At 42.3% G+C, this 17,325-nt stretch overlaps 1 protein-coding gene and 1 pseudogene across 1 annotated transcript; one reads left to right on the forward strand and one right to left on the reverse strand.

Annotated features, from left to right (window-relative positions):
* Nucleotides 1-1,696: 1,696 nt before the first annotated feature.
* Nucleotides 1,697-6,665, reverse strand: Xbp1 (X-box binding protein 1). Its single transcript, XM_076837276.2, is given in 6 exon segments — nt 1,697-3,009; nt 3,310-3,393; nt 3,396-3,455; nt 4,114-4,242; nt 5,242-5,338; nt 6,405-6,665. Coding segments are annotated over 6 exon segments (1,158 nt in total). The 5' UTR covers nt 6,635-6,665; the 3' UTR covers nt 1,697-2,451.
* Nucleotides 6,666-7,180: 515 nt separating this feature from the next.
* On the forward strand, nt 7,181-12,130 carry LOC143398009 (ribosomal protein eL22-like pseudogene; annotated as a pseudogene).
* Nucleotides 12,131-17,325: the final 5,195 nt, after the last annotated feature.

Below are 17,325 nucleotides of genomic sequence, written 5' to 3' on the forward strand. Positions count from 1 at the left end.
GCGAAACAATGATGTCTTTCAACACCCATTTGGTGTGTCAGCCAGCGTTAGAGTCCCAAGTCACAGGGGTATAGAGTCTTAAACTAGAATTTGATACCTTAAAATACTCCTGGAATAGGCATTGTTACCATCTGCCTAGTTGTCTCAGCTCCAGTAGCACCTCTAGTAGAAAAGCAAGGAGGAAATGATTGTAGGCATCTTGTCACTTGCATCTTTAATCTTAATCATGAAACACCCCTTTGCATTTAATAGAGCTCTTGTTTTGGTGTTATGGAAAAATCTTGATTTTTAGTTAAAACCATTCAATTTGGTGTTTCAATATGAAAATGTCCTTGAGTACCAGGTGTTTTCTCAAGGCTGAGCAGTGTTTAGTAATTTTCACCCATCTGTGCAGGAAATGAAAACTACTCAGGTTACATATGGCCTCTCCTGTTGGCACAGCTGCCTCTTTCATATGATGCCATTTGATGTAAATGACTTGAGCTTCAGCCTCCAGATGTTTGTGCTGTTGTGGGAGGACAAAAATGCCTCTGTGAATGCACTGGCATATATAATCCTTAAAGAGATATTTGGCCCTCAACTTTTCATAGTGAATGAGGCAAGATAATTTTCAACCGTGGGGACAACTGGAGACCATCCTTACATTTGCAATATAGAAACAGTCTAAGTAAACCTGCACTGCTGGGTAGTAGGATTGGACTCAGGCCACCAGATCTGCCTGCCTGCAAGTGCACTTGTGGACCCACTTCAGTCACCTCAACCAGCACATTCCTTTGTACTTGTCTGAAACTATAGCCTGCTTTAAGAAACATGTCATTTAATTGCTAAATGGACATAAGGATAATTTCATCTGCTGGTATAGTGAAATAATTTCTATAAATAAGGAAATTCCCAAGGAAAAAATGCAGTGCACCATGAAGGATGATATTGTCAAGTCTGTAGTTTGGAACTATTTTGTTTCTGCTTCTTTGAACAGAAGTGTTTTGTGAAACATACTGTTATACAAGTATAAGAGACTGAAGACTTTACAAAGCAGATTAGGAGATTTAAAAAAAAAAACTTTCACTTGCTTACAGTGGTGCCTGGCATGACATACTTTTAAGGCATCCTTTAAGTGTTCTTCAGAAAGATACTATTATCCTTTATAATTGAGGAAGTGATGGCATATCCCTGCAAGGTTACCCAGCTCACCAATGGCAAGAGTTGAAACCATGGGATCAGAATCTAGGATATGCTTTTTTTTTAAATATTTATTTTATTTTATTTATCGGCGGACACAACATCTTTGTATGTGGTGCCGAGGATCCAACCCGGGCTGCATGCATGCCAGGCGAGCGCGCTACCGCTTGAGCCACATCCCCAGCCCCTAGGATATGGTCTTAATTCCTATAATAATGGCAAGAGAATCTTAATTTTTGATGCTCTGCCCTCTTAAATTCCCAAAATGGTATAGCAAAACAATAGGATTCTAGCTCTGCCACCTACTAGCTATGGTATTGGTCAATTAGGCTGAAGGAACTATCCAGATTGTACATTTTCGAATTGTGGCAACCAGGAATTGAAACAGGCAGTGATTAAGGTGGAAAAGTCTTCAGTCTAGAAAACAACGTGCACTTTAGTTGGATAAATTGGAAACAGTGAGGCATCTATAGGGAAAAAAATGACTTATGATCCTAGAAAAAAGTCAAAGAACATGGACACTGCATTGCACTTTTTAATTGCAAGGGTAGTTTTAAATAAATGAAGAAAGCACCTTCCAGAAACTACAGTAGCAGGAAAAGATTCCATCAAGCATTTACATAGTAAATTTCTATATAATTTTACAAGATTCTTGATCTTTATTTGAATCTATTCATAAGGAAAAAGGAGCCCCCTCAGTAGGTGTTTTTTCTGCTTGCAGAGGCAAACTAAAGGACCTAAAATTGGAGGCAAGCCTTGATGCTTGAGAAGGGGTAAGAAAAACTGGTAAGAGGCCATTCATAAATTCCATTGTCTAATCTAAGACACGTCAGATGACCCTTACATAAGAATCATAGGGCAAACTACCGTCCTTAAAAGTACAATCTCAAAAGTTGTAGCTCTAAATTATAGTAATACGTGTGAGTAACTTGGACTGCTGGATATGAAAAGACAATACTTGGAGTCATCTGAGGTCTGAATAGACAAATACTTTAGAGGAATTCTCTAGGACTGTCTGCCCTCTACTTTGGCTTTTTTTTTTTTTTTTTTTTCTTAATTCACTCTTTGTTTTTTTTAGTTGTTGGTAGGCCTTTATTCTGTTCATTTATTTATATGTGGTACTGAGAATCAAACCCAGTGCCTCACGAAGCAAGCGCTCTACCATTGAGCCACAACCCCAGCTCTCTACTTTGGCTTTTTGAATAAACCACAGCTAGGCTTGTCTGCTCTCCTCCTGGCAGGGTCAATAGTCAAGGAAAAGGGCAACAGTCCTTAGACACTAATCAGCTGGGGAAAGAGTTCATTGGCAAAAGTGTCATCCCAAGAATGGTTCACACCAAGTGGAGAGGACATATCACTGAAAGGAGAAGGGGAGCCCTCATATCCACAGTCACTATAAGCATCCAGCAGGCAGGAAGATGGCTTCAGATAGTGGCTGGATGAAAGCAGATTAGAGATGCCCAGCTCTGGAATGAAGTCATCTTCTACAGGTTCTTCCTTCACCGACACAATGAATTCGGGGTGATCATTCTCAGAGGGGTTGAGAGGTGCTTCCTCAATTTTTACTACTACATTAGTTTGGCTTTCTGTCTCAGAGGGCATCTCTAAGACTAGAGGCTTGGTGTATACATGGTCAAAGCGAATTAGTTCATTAATGGCTTCCAGCTTGGCTGATGACGTCCCCACTGACAGAGAAAGGGAGGCTGGTAAGGAACTAGGTCCTTCTGGATAGACCTCTGGTAGCTCCTCCAAGCTGGTAGACTCTGGGGAAGGACATTTGAAGAACATGACGGGGTCCAAGTTGTCCAGAATGCCCAACAGGATATCAGACTGCAAGAGGCAAAAAAGAATGCAACTATTAGACTACCTAGAATCTGTTAAGAACACTCTTAGTACTGGGCTTCAAAATGTAAACGGGGCCTGAGGCTGTAAGATGACCTTAGGACCCAACTGACTTGTTTATCCATGTCCTAAGCCTCTGAGAACTAAGGAGATAGTTGATGTTCATCTCTAACCCACTAAAACAAACTTTCATCCCGAGACGAACTTTTGCCCCATCTATCAGGGATGTCAGACGTCAAGGACATGAAATGACCCAGTTATACAGCTCTTAGACAGAATGGTCCCTACCTCAGAGTCTGAAGAGTCAACGCTGTCAGAATCCACGGAGAGATGTTCTGAGGGGATGACAACTGGGCCTGCACCTGCTGCAGAGGTGCACGTAGTCTGAGTGCTGCGGACTCAGCAGACCCGGCCACCGGCCTCACTCCATTCCCCTGAGAGGGAAAACCAGGGTGAGTAAACAGAAGTACCCAAGAAAATGCTTACCAGCCTCTCAAGAAAGTTAGATTATTCCTTAGAGATGAAACTTTTCCCTTACCATTGTTACTTCCATTTTCTTCAGATCAAGAGATGAGGATATGATTTTTTTTTAATACAGTGAAAAATTTTCCCTCCCAAGCAAAGAATCAGGATCGAGAGTCTTAATGTTCCTAAATAATAATATTCTATAGTGATTTAAGCCTAGAATCTTCTGTTGCCAATCTTGGACCACTTAGACACCGTCACTGAATTTTCCATTATCCACAGACTAAAACCCATCGCCACCCTTTTTCACACTCTTCAGTGAATCCTCTCTCTTTACTCATATTTATCTAGCTATAGTCTGATCTGACTAGCTCTCATACTCTGGTTCTCCTTGATGCTTCTATAGTACCTGTTGTTGGCTACTGCATTTGTTAGCACTTACTCTGAGAGAACCATGTAACTTAATTATTAGCACTTAGTACTATTCACTACCCACCTGAAATGTCATTAAAGAAAGGACATCCTGCCTACATGGAAATGTCATAAGAGATCCATAATGCAAACATAATTTAGGCCATTTCACTTGGAATCAGTTCTCACATGTGACACCAACTAAAAATGACTTACCTTGGCCTCTGTCTCCTCTTCAGCAACCAGGGCATCCATCCCCAAGCGCAGTCGTAATTCCTGGTTTTCAATTACAAGGCCGTGAGTTTTCTCTCGTAAAAGCTGATTTTCTAGCAACAGTTTTTGGTTCTGTAAGAAAATTGGTAAGAGGCTATTTAAACATCTAATTCTTTCACTTGTGAATCCACCTGAAGTTTTACTACATTGGTTTTCTTCTTGAAGTTTTAGGAAACTCCACATTTATGCATTTGTTCACAGTAGGTATTAGAAGGCTGGCCATAATTATGAAAGACATAAAACCTATTTAAGAAATGCCATTTCATGGGGTCAAAAATAACAATGCATGCTGGGGTTGTGGCTCAGTGGTAGAGAACTCGCCTAGCACTTTTGAGCCTTGAGTTGGTCCTCAGCCCCACATAAAAATAAAGGTATTGTGTCCAACTACAACTAAAAAATATTATTTTTAAAAATAATAATACCTTCAACTGCAAATTGGATTTCAGCAAAGGAAATCCAATTTTTTGGATTTAACTTTTTAAAAAGTAAAAAAAATCTTACCTTGAACTGAAGGTTAAAAAATGGTAGTGATGGACTATAATACCAAAATATATTAAAAAAGTAAACTGATACTGAAATGATTCAAACTTTAAAAAGAACAATCTAGGGACTGGGGAAATAGCTCGCTTCATAGAGTGCTTGCCTAGCCTGCACAAGGCCATGGTTTAATCTCCCACACCACAAACAGTAATCAAAAGAACATAAATAACCCTGTATTAGATAGCAGGTGAATCCTAGAAGGGAAAGGGAACTTTAGGGGAACTTTTGGCCAAGCCAGGAAGAATCTAAAGTTAAAGAAATGATTTCCTTTCTGCCCTTGCTAACTTCTTAGCACTCACTGACTACATGCTGTGAATACATGTAGCACCAAATTCCAGAGGGTCAGTCACTTCCAATCTCTACAAATGTCCTCATTCCAACTACCTATCTAACCTAACTTGGTTAAACTTTAATTACACATTCAAACAAGATCTAAAAGGGGCTAAAACAACTTGGAACAGAGCAAAATATCAAGATATTCACCAAGGAAGGACACACAACGTATAAGAGTTTGGCCTTGAAAAGTTTTACCTCTTCTTCCAAATCTACTACTTGTTGTTCCAGCTCACTCATCCGAGCTTTCTTCCGATCTCTGGCAGTCTGTGCTGCTACTCTGTTTTTCAGTTTCCTGAGAAGGAACAACCACACTGAGTCATCTCAAACCTTATTTATATCTTTATTTGAAAACTTGGCCAGCTGGTGATTTCCTTTTAATTTACAGTATAAGGCAAAGCAATGGTAAAATACTTCAGGCTCCTCTCTACCATAAAGCCAAAAGTACAGCCTTCTGTCAGTCTAGATTGAAGACTTGCTTTATTCTCTCCCATCTGGCGTCATCCATCTCGGCTCATCCTGGCCACAGCATCAGGACTGAACACAAACCCAATTCATGTTGCATCATAAGAATCTTTTCCCGTCCTCCCCCCTTCCCTCCCCCGCTGCTTCCTGATTCCAGTTTTCTCACACAGGACCCAGCCTGGACAGATTAAATCTAGTGAAGGTTGCAATGTCTATGACATAAGCTCTCCCTCCCCAAAACCAACTCAGGCTGCAGTAGGCGGATGACTGTTGCTCTAGGTTTGAGATCCTAGGCGGTGTCTTGACGAATGGACCCGTGTCTGGCTGGAGGAGCCATGTCTTACACCACAAAAGGCACCGTGATCATGATCATAAAAGAATGAACATTTGCGAAGGACCAAGTGCAAGGCACATTATATACGCCTCTCATTTTAAAGCCACTGAGGAAGCTTGACTACTGAGCCTTAGCGCTTCCAGCTTTTTCAACAGCTGTCTTTTCATTACTGCGCCCCTCCAAAACAGTAGGTAAATCAAGAAGAGGCGAATCGACTTCATGTTAACAGCCCCAGTTTTCAGAGAGGCAGAGCGACCGTTCTGTGGTCACTCAGCAAGGTCTGGAACACAAGCCCGCATCCCCAGCTCCAGTCAGCTCTAATGAGTCAGGAAAAAGTAACGAAAACCGGCCTGGGAAGCCCTGGACTCCACCCTGCACTGCGGGTCCGGTCAGTTCAGCCTTCCTGCCCCGCCCCGCCCTGCCCTGCCCTGCCCCGCGCCACGCTGGCACTGGACCGGCCAGGCCTGGGGCGCTCGAGTGCGGCGGGGTGGCCAACTCCCGGCACCCGCCCAGCCCCCTGTCAGGACTTCAGGACTGTCCTAGACCCCGGCCCTGCGCCCACCTCCTCAGCGCCTTCTCCTCCGGGCTCAGGTGCGTGAGGCGCTGTCGCTTGCGCGCCTGGGGCGGCCCCCCGCTTGCCGCCTCGGGGCTGGCCCCTCTCTGACCCGGCACCATGAGCGGCAAGGCCCGGCCGGCCGGGGCTCCGGCGGCGGCGGCGGCGGGCTGGCCGGATAGAAGCAGTACTTTGGGGGCCCCAGAGGCCGGGCTCGGCGCCGCTGCCACCACGACCATCGCCCACGATCGTCTACGCGAGTGCACGCCGCCGCCGCCGCCCAGCTGCCGGCCCGCCGCGCCCAGCCTTTCTAGGGTCGTGGCCGAAAGCGATTGGCCAGCGCCCCGTGACGCGCGGGGGAGCTCGCCGCCCATTGGTCCGACGGGTCCACCCGGGGCGGGGCCTGGGCGCGCGGCGTGGCGACCGCGATCCCCGGCAGAGGGAGCTGGGGACCTTTTCGGCTCTGGTGACCCGAGGGACGCCGCGCGGGGACTGAGGGGACCTCCGGGGCGGCCCGAGGCTGGTGTGGCGTCCTCAACAAACGAATGTCTCCTCTAGGCTGACGCATTTTGTACCCGAAATGCCAGACTTTAATTCAAAACCGAGAGATTTCCAGAATTTATTTTTACCGGGACTCACAGATGATGACCTCAACCTGACCACAGTTTATCTCGTGCGTCACTTGGAGCCCCGTGGAGCGGAAAATGGGTTGCGGGGAAACCCAAAACCCCTGGAAAAAAAATCTGCGAAATAAGAATGCACGTTTCAAATTGAAGCTTATCGCGATGGCGTGGTCAACAGTATCTCGGGTGGTGGGAGTACAGATGGTTTAGTTTTTCTTTGCATTTCTACACTTTCCTCTGTGAGTGCACATTGTTATTTTATCTCCTTACCTTGAGGTTCTGGGGATTGAACCCAGGGCTTCGTGCATGCTAGGCAAGCACCCTACCACTGAGCACATCCCAGCCCCCATCACTATGTTTTAATGAGGACAAATTAAATTGGCACGTGTAAAAATGGAGACTTCGTGTTTACCTTGAACCCCTTTTGCTCTGGGGGAGGTCCCTGGCACCAGTCGAGAGGTTGTGGCAGGAAGAGTGCCAGGTGCTTCTGAAAGAGGGGTCTCTATGCAGCAAAAAGGGAAAAATTTTGGCACACGAAATATTAAAATGGAAAAATCTGAGACAACTTCTCATATATGCATGTCCCCTCTCATTTTTTTTTTTCCTTTTTTAAGCAAATTAACAAAATGTTCAGTTCCTTGGAATTTCAAAGCAAAGCTTTTAACAAGAGCTTCCTCCTCTATGTTAAGCAATATTCCGGATTCTAGGGATTCAAAGATTACTAAGAACCGGTTGTTGGTGGAAATTATGCAGAAAGTGAACGCTTAAGACCACAGAGTTCTAAGTAATTGTTTAGTGAATTAAGTCAGATTAACTCCCAATTCTTTTTCTGTGGGGAGGGAACAGATGTGAAGAAGGAAGACCTTTTAAAGGGACACCGGTTTTTTTGTAATTCCCAGGACTGGACTATGTGTCTCCTAACATGTATTTTCTTCTTCCTTTTTGGAATGGGGAAATCAGGAACTATTTCTTTGAACTGGACTGGCCCTCTCAGGAGGTCCAGAGCACACACTGTTTCTGTGGGTTGGAAAAGAGGTGGGGGTAATCAGAGTTTCTTCAGGACAAAGAAACCCGCCTCAGCTTTAATTTCAACTTTAATCTTATCATGAGCTACTGGGTGCTCAACCCTGGCCTCTGGGATCTTTTGGAAGAAGTCTTTGAAGTATCTTCTGGTTGAGACCTACAAGTTTATGCGAAAAAACTGGGAAAGCTGTGAGGCTCTGAAGAATGTGGAAATTTTTAAAAAGTTAAATCATTTAAGCATAAAAAGAAGATGCATGCAGTCCCTATTAATCTAGCAGGGTAAGAATGAGCAACTGTGGAGAAGGCCCAAGATGTGGGGGTAGAGGAGAAAAAAATGGTGGATGCTGCTTTAGTCTTGGCTAACCCGACAGAGATGGAGTGTTGAATTTGACTCCCCAGAATTTGAGGGGCGGGGACTGAGGATTAAACCCAGGGGCACTCCACCACTGAGCCACATCCCTAGACCTATTTTATATTTTATTTAGAGACAGGGTCTCACTGAGTTGCTTGGCACCTCACTTTTGCTGAGGCTGGCTTTGAATTCTCAATCCTCTTGCCTCAGCCTCCTGAGCCGCTGGGATTATAGGTGTGCGCCATTGTGCCTGCCCCCCCCCCCCAGTTTTTTTCAAGGCTTTTTATCTTTTGGACAAACATTTAACATCACACTGAAAACAGTAATTTGACCCTTTGTGGATTGCTGTCCATGAAATCTTTTTTAAAAAACATTTATTTTATTTTTTAAGAGAGAGGGAGAGAGAGAGAGTTTTAAAAATATTTATTTTGTAGTTTTCGGTGGACACAACATTTTATTTTTTTTTATGTGGTGCTGAGGATTGAACCCAGCGCCCCGTTCATGCCAGGCGAGCGCGTTACCGCTTGAGCCACAATCCCAGCCCCTAAACATTTATTTTTTAGAAGTAGTTGGACACAATACCTTTATTTTATTTATTTATTTTTATGTGGTGCTGAGGATCAAATCCAGGGCCTCACACGTACTAGATGAGCATCTACTGCTGAACCCTCCATGAAATTGTATAGTCAACTACAAACCCTTGAACAGTTTCATATTCTCTGCGCAAGATCAATCTGATAATTCTTGCATCAGATGCCATTAATTTTTTTAAACATTCACTAGGCCCCTCTGATAAGAGCTATGAAATAGATAAAATACAAAGGTCTCAGTCTTCGTGACATATGAGAAGCAGTGATGATCAAATAAACAGTAAAACATTAGGCTGAGAGAGCCCTTTTGCAGCATGCACAAGGCTGGGAGACCTATCCCTGGCAATGCAAAGAAAAAATAAAAAAGCAACAATCTAAAAGCTAAAATTCAGGAGCTGTTCTTTCTTCTATGATATCCACTACCTATTGAGCATTTGAAATGGGTCAGAGTTAAACTGATTCATGCCCCAAAATGTGAATGTACTTAATACCACTGAACTATACCCTTAGAAATGTGTTAAAATATTAAATTTCACGCTCTGTGTATCCAACCACTATTAAAAACAAAACCAAAAGAGGGGCTGGGAATGTGGCTCAAGTGGTAGCGCGCTCACCTGGCATGCATGGGGCACTGGGTTCGATCCTCAGTACCACATTAAAAAAAAAAATGTTGGGGCTGGGGATGTGGCTCAAGCGGTAGCGCGCTCGCCTGGCATGCGTGTGGCCCGGGTTCGATCCTCAGCACCACATACAAACAGAGATTGTTGTGTCCGCTGAATACTAAAAAAAATAAATAAATATTAAAAAATTCTAAAAAAAAAAAAAAAAAAAAAAATGTTGTGTCCACCGAAAACTAAAAAATAAATATTAAAAATTTTTTAAAAATGTGCTGCAAATATGAAAAACACTGGGTTTGAAAACTTAATATTTTAAAAAAATTGTAAAATATCTCATTGACCAATGTTGATTTAATGTTGAAATGAAGGTATACTCAGCTCTGGCAGGTTCTGTTTTTTGTTCGTTTGTTTTTGGTTTTGTTTTGTAGTTTGGGTATTGGGCATTGAACCCACTGAGCCACATCTCCAGTCCTTTTTATTTATTATATTTTATTTTGAGACAGTGTCTTTCTGAATTGCTTAGGCCTTGCTAAGTTGCTAATGCTAACCTTGAATTTGTAGTCCTTCTGCCTCAGCCTCCTAAATCCTGAGTCATTAAGATTACAGGGGCTGGGGATGTGGCTCAAGCGATAGCGCACATGCCTGGCATGTGTGTGGCCCGGGTTCGATCCTCAGCACCACATACAAACAAAGATGTTGTGTCCGCTGAGAACTAAAAAAATAAATATTAAAAAAAAAAAAAATTCTCTCTCTCTCTCTTAAAAAAAAAAAAAAAGAAAAAAAAAAAAAAGATTACAGGTGTGTACCATAGTGTAGTGCCTTGCCTTTTTTTTTTGGTACCAGGGATTGAACCTAGGAGTGCTTAACCATTGAGTGACACCCTAGTCCGCTCTGTATTTTTTTTATTATTATTATATTTTTTATTATTTTTTAAATTGCTTACATACATGACAATAGTGGAATGCATTACAATCATAATTATCCACTCACAGCACAATTTTTCATAACTCTGTATATAAAGTATGTTCACACCAAATTATGCCATTATACATGAGCTATTATTATTATTATTATTATTATTACATTACAATTCTTAACCATTCTGTATTTTATTTAGAGACAGAGCCTTGCTAAAGTGCTGAGGCTGGCTTTGAATTTGTGCTCCTCCTGCCTCAACCTCCTCAACCACTGGGATTACAGGTGTTCGCCAGCACACCCAGGACTCCTGGTAGGTTCTTTTTCTTATTATTATTTAATTATTTTAGTTTTATTTTAGTTTTCGGGCGGACACAACGTCTTTGTTTGTATGTGGTGCTGAGGATCAAACCCGGGTCACACGCATGCCAGGCGAGCGCGCTACCGCTTGAGCCACATCCCCAGCCCCCCTGGTAGGTTCTTGATTAAGCCACCGAAAGGAATTTCAGGACACATCAAAAGAGGCACAGCCAGATTCAGTGGCACATACCTGTAATCCCAGAGGCCAGCCTCAAAGCCAGCCTCAGCAGGAGCGAGGCACTAAACAACTCAGTGAGACCCTGTCTCTAAATAAATACAAAATACAGTTGGGGACTTGGCTCAGTGGTTGAGTGCCCCTGAGTTCAATCTCCAATACAAAAAAGAAAAAAAAATAGAGGCACAAAGAAAGATATATATAAGAAAGTAAAGAGATTTATGTAAGATAGCACGATAGAGCAGAATATACATTCAAAGGGAGAAAGAATGTGGGTACTTAAGAAAGAGACACATTTTGGGGATCTTGCATTCTTTTTAAAGGACTTATTGTAAATAGTGAACTTGAGAAGTGGGGAGGTGGTGAGGTCAATTCTATTTATCAGCCCCATGAGCCCAATTCTATTAATCATGGAGCACAAAAGACAGGTCATAGTGGTCTGGTTCTTTCAGGCTCTCTAAATTAATGTCATCTGGTCAAAAGATAATATTTGGAATATATTCATATCATAAGTCTCTAACAATATTACTTAGTCTAAAGAAAATATGTAGGGGCTGGGGGTGTTACTCAGTGGTAAAGCACCACTGTGTTCAATTCCCAGTACCCAAAACACAAACAAACAAACAAACAAAACTAGCAATATAAGTAGGTATTAATCACCTAGATTCAGAATATTCTAAGATTCGAGAGTGTTGTAAAGAACTTTGGCTCTCTGATCACACAGCTGGCTGTCAAGATGGTTCTGCATTATAATTTTGTAGCAGAAAGACCAGAAGTGCTTAGGCTTCTTGGAAATTTAATTTGGACCTTGCTCATCTTGTAGAAGATGGAATTTTATTCGGTGTGAATTTTGAACAGTTTCAAAGGGAGAAGGTTAAAGTCAATGGAAAACCTTAAAAAATCTCACTGAATATTTCAAGAATAAAATTACAGTTGTTTCTGAGAAATAATTCTCTAAGGTATTTGAAATATCTTAAGAATAATCTTTGTGGTTGGTTTCATGTGGTTGCTTCTGACAAAAAGATTTATGAACTTTGTTATTTCCAGATTAGTCATGATGAAGATGAATCTGAGGACTAACTAGTCTCCCTTCTTAGGGTTTTGCTTTTTAATAAAACAAATGAAATATAAACTAGAAAGAGACATCTAGAAATGGACTTTATCAATGAAGAAAAAATTGTGTGTGTGTGTGTGTGTGTGTGTGAGAGAGAGAGAGAGAGAGAGAGAGAGAGAATTCAGGTGTGAGCAGCATGAGTAGCCCATGCTTGTAATCCCGGAAAATCAGGAGGCTGAGGCAGGGGGATCACAAGTTCAAGGTCAGTTGAACAACCTAATGAGCCCCTGTCCCAAAACAAAAAATACAAATGACTAGGGATGTAGCTCAGAGGTAGAGCACCTCTGAGTCAATCCTCAGTATCAAGAGAAAAAAAAAAAAAAAAAGAATTTAGGTCTAGAAGAAAACAGGCTGGTGGAGTAAAGGTGAGGATGATCACAGAGCTCCTCTGATTTCAGATTACAGTTTCTTTTTTCTTTCCCTGTTAGTCTCCTGTCTATCTATACTTGTTTCCTCTTTCTTAGCTCTGTATGTTTGAAATGAGGGTAAATAAAATTAATTTTATTAAGTTAAAATAATTTTACCTGTGTGTGTGTGTGTGTGTGTGTGTGTGTGTGTGTATGCGGGCACATCAACTAGAACATGACATAAGGAACTTGCATTGTATTTCTTTGCACAGTGCTACGCCATATTTCAATGTGGGAGATGGCATAGGAGAAGAGGAGTAGGGGAAATAAAAGTGTACAAAGATTCCTGTCTCGCTCAGGAAAGTTTCGCTGGTTCCTGGATCTAAAGATCCAGACATATTAACATAACTAGGTGGACTCATAGCCTCCCCCTCCTACCTCCCCCTCTCCCTCCCTCTCCCTCTCCCTCCTCCCCTCCCCCTCTCCCTCCCTCCCCCTCTTCCTCTCAGCTCCTTTTTAGCCCCACTGTTCGGAACAGTGATTTTAGGATAGGGGTGCAGCCAGGGGTGATGGTGCATGCTTACAGTCCCAGCTGCTCAGGAGGCTGAGTCAGGAGGATCACTTGAGCTCCGAAGTTCCAGGCCCACTTGGGCAACAGAAATATCCTGTCTGAAAAATAAAACAAACAACAAGAGGAAACTTTCAAATATAAACTATATGACATTGGGATAAAAGTCGCCGAGAAAGTAGAATAAGAAATACAACTTCAGGGGCTGAGGTTGTGGCTCAGCGGTAGAGCGCTTGCCTGGCACATGCGAGGCCCTGGGTTCGATCCTCAGCACCACATAAAAACATAAATAAATAAAGGTATTGTGTCCAACTACAACTAAAAATAAAAAAGAAAAGAAAAAAAGGAAATACAACTGAAAGAGAAGAAGAAATGGAGTAAAATATCATCTGACTCTGACTCTTGGGGGTTTAGCCCAGTGGTAGAGCAGCATGCTTTGGGTTCCATCCAGCACTTAGCAAAACAAACAAACCTTTTTTTTTTTTTTTTAACTTTTAATTTTCATCAATTTCTTCTTTTTTTTCCTGGCGATGGGGGGTGGGGGGCAGGGGGGGTTACGGGGGGATTGAACCCAGGGTGCTTAACCACTGAGCCCCATCCCCAGCCCTTTTTATATTTTATTTAGAGACAGGGTCTCACTGAGTTGCTTAGTGCCTTGCTCAATTGCTGAGGCTGGCTTTGAACTCACAGTCCTCCTCCTGTCTCAGCCTCCTTAGCTGCTGGGATTACAGATGTGCACTACCGTGCCTGACATCAATTTAAACTTATAGAAAAGTTGCAGGAATATGGTGAATAATTCCTGTATATTCTTCATCCCAACAACCCAATTTACTTTAACCTGGGGCTCTACACCTGGTAGGCAAGTGCTCTACCACTGAGTTGCCCCAAAGGTTTTATTTAAATGTTGATACTTCTAGTTTCATTAGAAATGACATCCTTTGGGTTGGGGATAGAAGTTAAGGGTGGAGTTCTGGCCTAGCATGCCCAAGGCCCTGGATTTGATCTCCAACACTGCAAAAACAACAAAATTTTTAAAACAACAATTTTTAAAAATGCATCTTTTGCAAATATTTAAGTCTACAATAAGAAAATTTTAGATGTCAAATGAAAATTGTGTGAGGGGTATTAAAGAAAAATGATGCAAAACACTGGTTAAAGATGCTAGGGCAGACCCTTCAAGGAGGCCACTACCACTGCGGGTGTGTAAACAGTGGATTTTGCGGTGGGGCAGAGACATTGGGGTCAACTCTGGACACAGCATGGGCAAGTAGCTCTCGATAGCTGAGGGGCAGGGTGGGGGTCAATGGGTGGAAAATTACTAAAAGAAAATATCAGGGGTGAGGGGGACTTTGGCTACACTGACCTAAAAGAATTTTTTTTACAAAATGCCAAGGTGATCAGACATCACCTGAGGGGTGTTGGGAGATATGAGGAACCCATCAGATATGGAGGGTGAGCAGTTATCAAGGATGGAGGATCTCTGTTTAACTGATTTGCCAAGTTCTGCTTGCTGAAACTGCACTTTATAAATAAGTGCACAGGCGGATCTTTTTTTTTTAAAGAGAGAGGCGGGGGAGAGAGAATTTTTTTAATATTTATTTCTTTAGTTTTCAGCGGACACAACATCTTTGTTTGTATGTGGTGCTGAGGATCAAACCTGGGCCACCCGCATGCCAGGCGAGCGTGTTACCGCTTGAGCCACATCCCCAGCCCTGCACAGGCGGATCTTAAGAGGAGGTTCAGGAGCTTGACTAAAGTTTGGCCAAGCAAAGAATTTTTGTCAGGGATGCATAGTTTTACCTAATTATTTTAGGGACTGTGTGAACAAAAAGTTTGAAGACCACTCTAATAAAAGTAGAACCAAAACATTAGGAGAGAGAAAGAAAAATGAGAGTGAGAGACAGAGAACAACAAAAATTGTTCTAGAAAATAAAGGAAAAGCACAAGGCTCCTAGTAGGTGGGAAACTTGACATAAAGAGGCAGGAGTGAGACAGCAAGGTGGACCGGGCAGGGAGGGTGAGTGCCTTGTAGGAGGGAAGAAGGGAAGGAGAGGGAAGGGGGAGGGAGACCATGCCATCCTAGGACACACCAGGCCTGAAGAACAACCTGTGCCTGCCCCTGACAGCTTCAACCACAGGGACTTTTCCTTAGCTACTCCTAGCAATGGCCAACTGCAAAACCCACCCCTACCCGAAGCACTTCCTCTTGCCAACAGACATGCTCAATCCCAAAGCCCAGGTCCATCCTCTTAATTATGTAAATAAGGGGTTAAACTTGTGCACTTCTAACAGACCTGTCCAACTCAGAGCATGATGAGTTGGACTGATCGAGACCAGCACCCCACATTTACCTTGGCTCCACCAATCACCTGGCTGGGCCTTCAGAAATGCCTTTAAAAGCCCTCCAGAAATGGGGTTCAGTGGTGGAGAACTTGTCTAGCATGTGCCCCTGTACCACATAAAAATAAAGGTATTGTGTCCAGGAAAAAAAAAAAAAAGAATAAAACAAAAGATCAACAACAAAGAACAGCCAGGGTTCCCCTTCTTTGGAGCCCTTCCTTACTGCAGGATCCTTTTTCTGCTTCAAATAAATCTTGCTACTCTACCTTCCATCTGTCTGTGGATCTCATTCTTTGAATTTGCAAGACAAAAAAAACCTACCTGATATCATGTTCCATGTTACAGGAATAAGTCTAAATAAAGAAAGAATCAAATATGACAAGGTACGGTCATGCACACCTATAATCCCAACAACTCAGGAGGCTGAAGTAGGAGGATCACCAGTTTGGCCAACCTCAGGAACTTAGCAAAATCTTAAGCAGCTTAGTGAGATCCTGTCTCAAAATTAAAAATAAGAAGGTCTGGGGATGTGACTCAGTGGTAAAGCACCCCTGGGTTCAATCCCCAGAACAACAACAACAAATGTAAATGGATCATATTCTCAAAAGAGAGAAGCTCTGATTGAGTGAATAACCCAAAATCCAGCTATATACTGCTTTTAGAAGATACATATATGGTAGGGCATGATGGCATATGCCTATAATCCCAGCAAATCAGGAGGCTGAGGCAGGAGGATTGATAATTCAAAGCAAGCCTCAGCAATTGAGCAAGGCACTAAGCAACTCAGTGAGACCTGTCTCTAAATACAAAATAGGGCTGAGGATGTGGCTCAGTAGTTGAGTGCCCCTCAGTTCAATCCCTGGTGCCTTAAAAAGAGAGGGGGGGAGAGAGAGAGAGAGAGAGAGAGAGAGAGAGAGAGAGAGAGAGAGAGAGAGAAAACAGTGTAAGAATGGAAAATGGCTTATAAGGCAAGTGTTTACAGAAAGAAAGTCAGGTACAGCAATATTAATATCAGATAGAATAGAATTAAAGTAAAGGAAAGTAAAAAGAACAAAGAAGGGTGTTTTGTATCAATGGAAGTTACCAATTACACAGTGTAAATCTTTATGACCATTGCAGCATTATTTTGAAAAGTATAAAGGAAAGAGTGGAATCAATGAAGAAAATGATGGTTCCACAATCACAATGTGCTGCAGTTCGGCTGCAGCAAAATAACCAGGGGGTGATGAACAACGTGTGTAGATTGATATAGCAGGAGTGGGAGCCGTTTTTTGTAGGACAGGAGTGGTATTTATACATTCCACACAGCTTATCTTAATTAGCATAAACTAGATACAGCAGTCAACAAATAAGGAATCTCCACACTTAATGGAACACATACACCTCTCTCAGAATCAACTGGTAAAGAAGACAAAAAAGATTTGAATAGCCCAATTAACAATAAAGGTCTCTCAACAACTTCAAAAAAAAAAAAAAACAAGTTTGATCTCATAGAGAACATTCCTCTTTACCAAGTACATCTTCTTTCAACAGACACCCCCGTATTTTATTCCTGAATCACTTTTTATTCCTGAAAAGCAAGACCAACTATTGTGGTTTAGATTTTGAAATGAAATTGTTTCCACTGTTTGTGAATAAAACTGCTGTCAACATTTGTGTACAAATCTTTGTTTGGAATAAATCTTTTTTTTTTTTTTTTTCCGTCTGTACTAGAGATTAAACCAGAGCTGTACATATACCAGGAAAGTGCTTTACCAGTGAGTTACTCCCCAAGTCCTTTTTAATTTTATTTTGAGCAAGGTCTCTCTAAAGTGCAGAGGCTGGCCTCAAACCTGTGACCCTCCTGGGTATCAGCCTCCTGGGTACCTGGGATTATAGGTGTGCAACACTGCTCCCAGCTGTGGAA

Source organism: Callospermophilus lateralis, chromosome 1, assembly GCF_048772815.1.
Source record: "Callospermophilus lateralis isolate mCalLat2 chromosome 1, mCalLat2.hap1, whole genome shotgun sequence".
Taxonomy (NCBI): domain Eukaryota; kingdom Metazoa; phylum Chordata; class Mammalia; order Rodentia; family Sciuridae; genus Callospermophilus; species Callospermophilus lateralis.